The sequence below is a fragment of the Tyto alba genome, unplaced genomic scaffold (assembly GCF_018691265.1).
Source record: "Tyto alba isolate M040663 unplaced genomic scaffold, T.alba_DEE_v4.0 Super-Scaffold_14, whole genome shotgun sequence".
NCBI classification, from domain to species: domain Eukaryota; kingdom Metazoa; phylum Chordata; class Aves; order Strigiformes; family Tytonidae; genus Tyto; species Tyto alba.
This window is the reverse complement of record NW_024881276.1, coordinates 8,554,687-8,557,725: the sequence shown is the minus strand read 5'-3', so window position 1 is coordinate 8,557,725 and position 3,039 is coordinate 8,554,687. Positions and strand designations below refer to the sequence as shown.

The 3,039-nt window shown below is 38.7% G+C and overlaps 1 protein-coding gene across 1 annotated transcript; it reads right to left on the bottom strand.

Moving 5' to 3' along the window:
- Window positions 1-1,985: 1,985 nt before the first annotated feature.
- Window positions 1,986-2,630, bottom strand: CLDN34 (claudin 34). The gene has a single exon (XM_032986901.2). It carries the CDS (start codon window positions 2,628-2,630, stop codon window positions 1,986-1,988), a length of 645 nt encoding a protein of 214 aa, XP_032842792.1.
- Window positions 2,631-3,039: the final 409 nt, after the last annotated feature.

The window sequence follows — 3,039 nt, the reverse complement described above, 5'->3', positions numbered from 1 at the left end:
GTGCATACATGAACTCAAAAAAAGCCGAAGAGTCAGTCATTTTCTGTTAAAGTTGAAATTCCTTGCCAGGGAATATTGGTGGTTTATTAGTGTGGGGAAATGCTAGCATAAACATATGGATAGATCTTTTTCTTTCCTTACAACTACAATAAGATAAAATCTAATATTATTGTAGGCCCTGTGGGAAGACAGAACAGTTCTACCAACTTGTACATTTTAGAATGAAACCTACCAACACTGTAAAGGATGTATAGGAGAAATCAACCTAGAAACAATATATAATAAACAAGCTACTAAATCACTTTCCTTCATTGAAACACAACTTGAAAGTGCTTTATAACACTGTAAACAGCTAAAAGATAAATCCTCACAGCAGATGAAACAATTACCAATGATGTTATAAGTTGCTGTTTCAGAAGAGACTGGAAGACTGGAGAGGAAATGAAGATGCTGTAGAGATTCTTTATAGAAAGACAGTACAGCAAAGGCGAGACCATGTGGAAAATGTGGAGGAAAAATGGGACATCTAGGACAAGTTGAGGTGGTAACAGGTACAAGCAGTAAGACCTGGTGTGCTGGCATTTTACCTTTTCTTGCAATGTACAAGAATGATTACATTTTTGTTACATTCTCTTTTCTTCTTTCTCTGAATCCATGAGTATTTTAGAAGATGGAGAATGATTAAAAGAATAAAACTAAATTCCTTCAATTCCTGTAGAATTTCTTTAAAAGTGCAATAGCTTTTTGAGGAACTTGTTTTCAAGACATTTGTCTTGAACTAACACACAGCTAAACAGTTTGTCAACACTGTTTACTCATTCCTCCCAAGCTCTTAATTTATTTATTTTTAAAATTGCCCTTATTGCAGCATTTGGGACTTTTTTTTTTTTAATGGCACTAGCATATGAAATGCCATTTAAATAACAGATTCATTTCACCTAACTTTATCTAGCTTAGGTGAATTTTGGTTGTGTACGCCAGAGTTAGCAACTCTAGTTATTATACAGCCATTACAGTGGGTTAAGAGAAACAGGTTTTTAGGCAGCATGTCATCTCCCAGACATTCTAGGCATCTATTTTGGAAAAAGACTGTCTTTGTCTCTACATTGACTATAAACAGAGTCTGAAGTGATTGGTTTAGTTATAGTTGTCTACATCAGGTCAAATGAATCATAGTCTGAAAGTTGTACTGAATATTCCCAGTTATTGAGAACATTGATTTTGACAGCAGTTTTGTAATAACTTGTAGAAGTTGTTTCCGTCTTTTGCAATACCTTTGGATTCGGTGAAGTGTCTGATGAAGAAGCAAACACTTGCAGATTTTTTGGCTGTGCCTAAGTGAGGAACGAAGAGCACACCTTGCCCACAGGCAAACACGTTGCAACATAAAATGCAAATAGATTGAAAGAAGAATGGAAGCATTAAAGACACAGCTCTTTATGTGCCCTAGAGGAAGAGGAGAAACTGGCAAGACCTTTGTAAGACAATTCAGGGAAGACTCATTTGACACAATCATGATGACACTCATATTATTGGTATTAAAATGTTGACTTGTCACAAAACATACTTTGCTACGGATGTAATTAAATAATGGACAAAATAGTTTAGTACCAACAAGGAAACAATTTCACATTTAACACACGCTATTTCACATTTTTCTAACAGGACAGTTAATTCAGCATTAGCTCTTTGAGCATGGTAAGTATCTTACACAAAAAATAAATTAATCAATAATGTTTCTATATACAAAAGAGGACAACTGGTAAAACTTAATCACAGTTGCTGCTCAACTGTGTTAAGGATGAACCACTGGTCATATGTGACAACTAAGATGGTAATTCTGCGAGTTAATATAACAAAATGGTATGGCTACTATAGACTAAAATTAAATTCTGCAGTTGCTTGCTATAAAATCACTCCTGCTGCTGTCCTTATCTCTTGACTATGCTCTTGTTCAGAAACAGCACGGGAAGGGATTTATCCTGTCAGGATTTTGTGATAGTGTTCATGGTCTCCGGAAATCTGTACGAGAGAGAAAAAGCCCCACTTAGCAGCAGGAATATGACAGCTACAATCCCAATAGGAATGGCAGCACCAGCTTCCTGCGCCGTTGGGCTGGGGGGCATGGAGTAAGAAGGAGGAAAAGCGATGCTCTGGTTATGTGTTACAGAATAGAAATTCCAGCTCACGGGAATCAGGACACACAGACCAGCAAATATGTAGAAGAAGCCACCCACCAGGAAGAAGCGGGTGATGAGAGTTTTGTGAGTGATTCCCATATAAACATTTCTCAGAGCAAGTATTGTGGCAGTCAGTCCCAGCAAGCCCATGAACGTGGCGATCAACAGGAGACCCTGAGCAGCATAAATTTCGTGGGGGATGGAGGAGTCATAGCCACTGAATTTATGGCAGAACTGTTCTTCATAGCCAGGCGAGACGTGAAGGTAACTGATGAAGCAGACTTTCCAAATCCCCACCCAGGCGACGCCAGAGGAGATGATGGTGGTGTTGTCCACGTGCCACACTCTCCATTCCACAATTCCCATTGAAATGGTGCAGAGGATCCAGCCTACCGTACCCAGAGCAAAAGCGGCTAGCTGGAGGTGCGAGGTGCTCACCAGGGAGCTCATCCTCTGAAAGTCTTCTACTCTGCCGCAGACACGGCTGCTGTGTGAAAAGTGAGAGGCACTGGAAAGAAAAACGGTATAAAATTACAAAGGCAATTATTTGGGTGAATAGGTGAACCTGTTAGTGAAAAAGAAAAAGCAGGAGAGAAGATGTGTACAGAGAGAGGATGGCAGTCATCTTTCTTCAGCTGTAATGAATTGTCAAAGCTTAATGTTCATAGATAAATAACATCTAGGTTTTAATTCTGTATATGTCACTGTATCACAAGAAGAAAGGGTCTCTGATTCGCTCCCATTACAATCTCCTTTTTACGTTCACAAAAGGAAATTTCACATCTTTTTCCAAGTTATTTTCTTCCTTGGTAATTAACTGTTATGCTCCAAGTTCCTTATACACATTACATGTAATCAG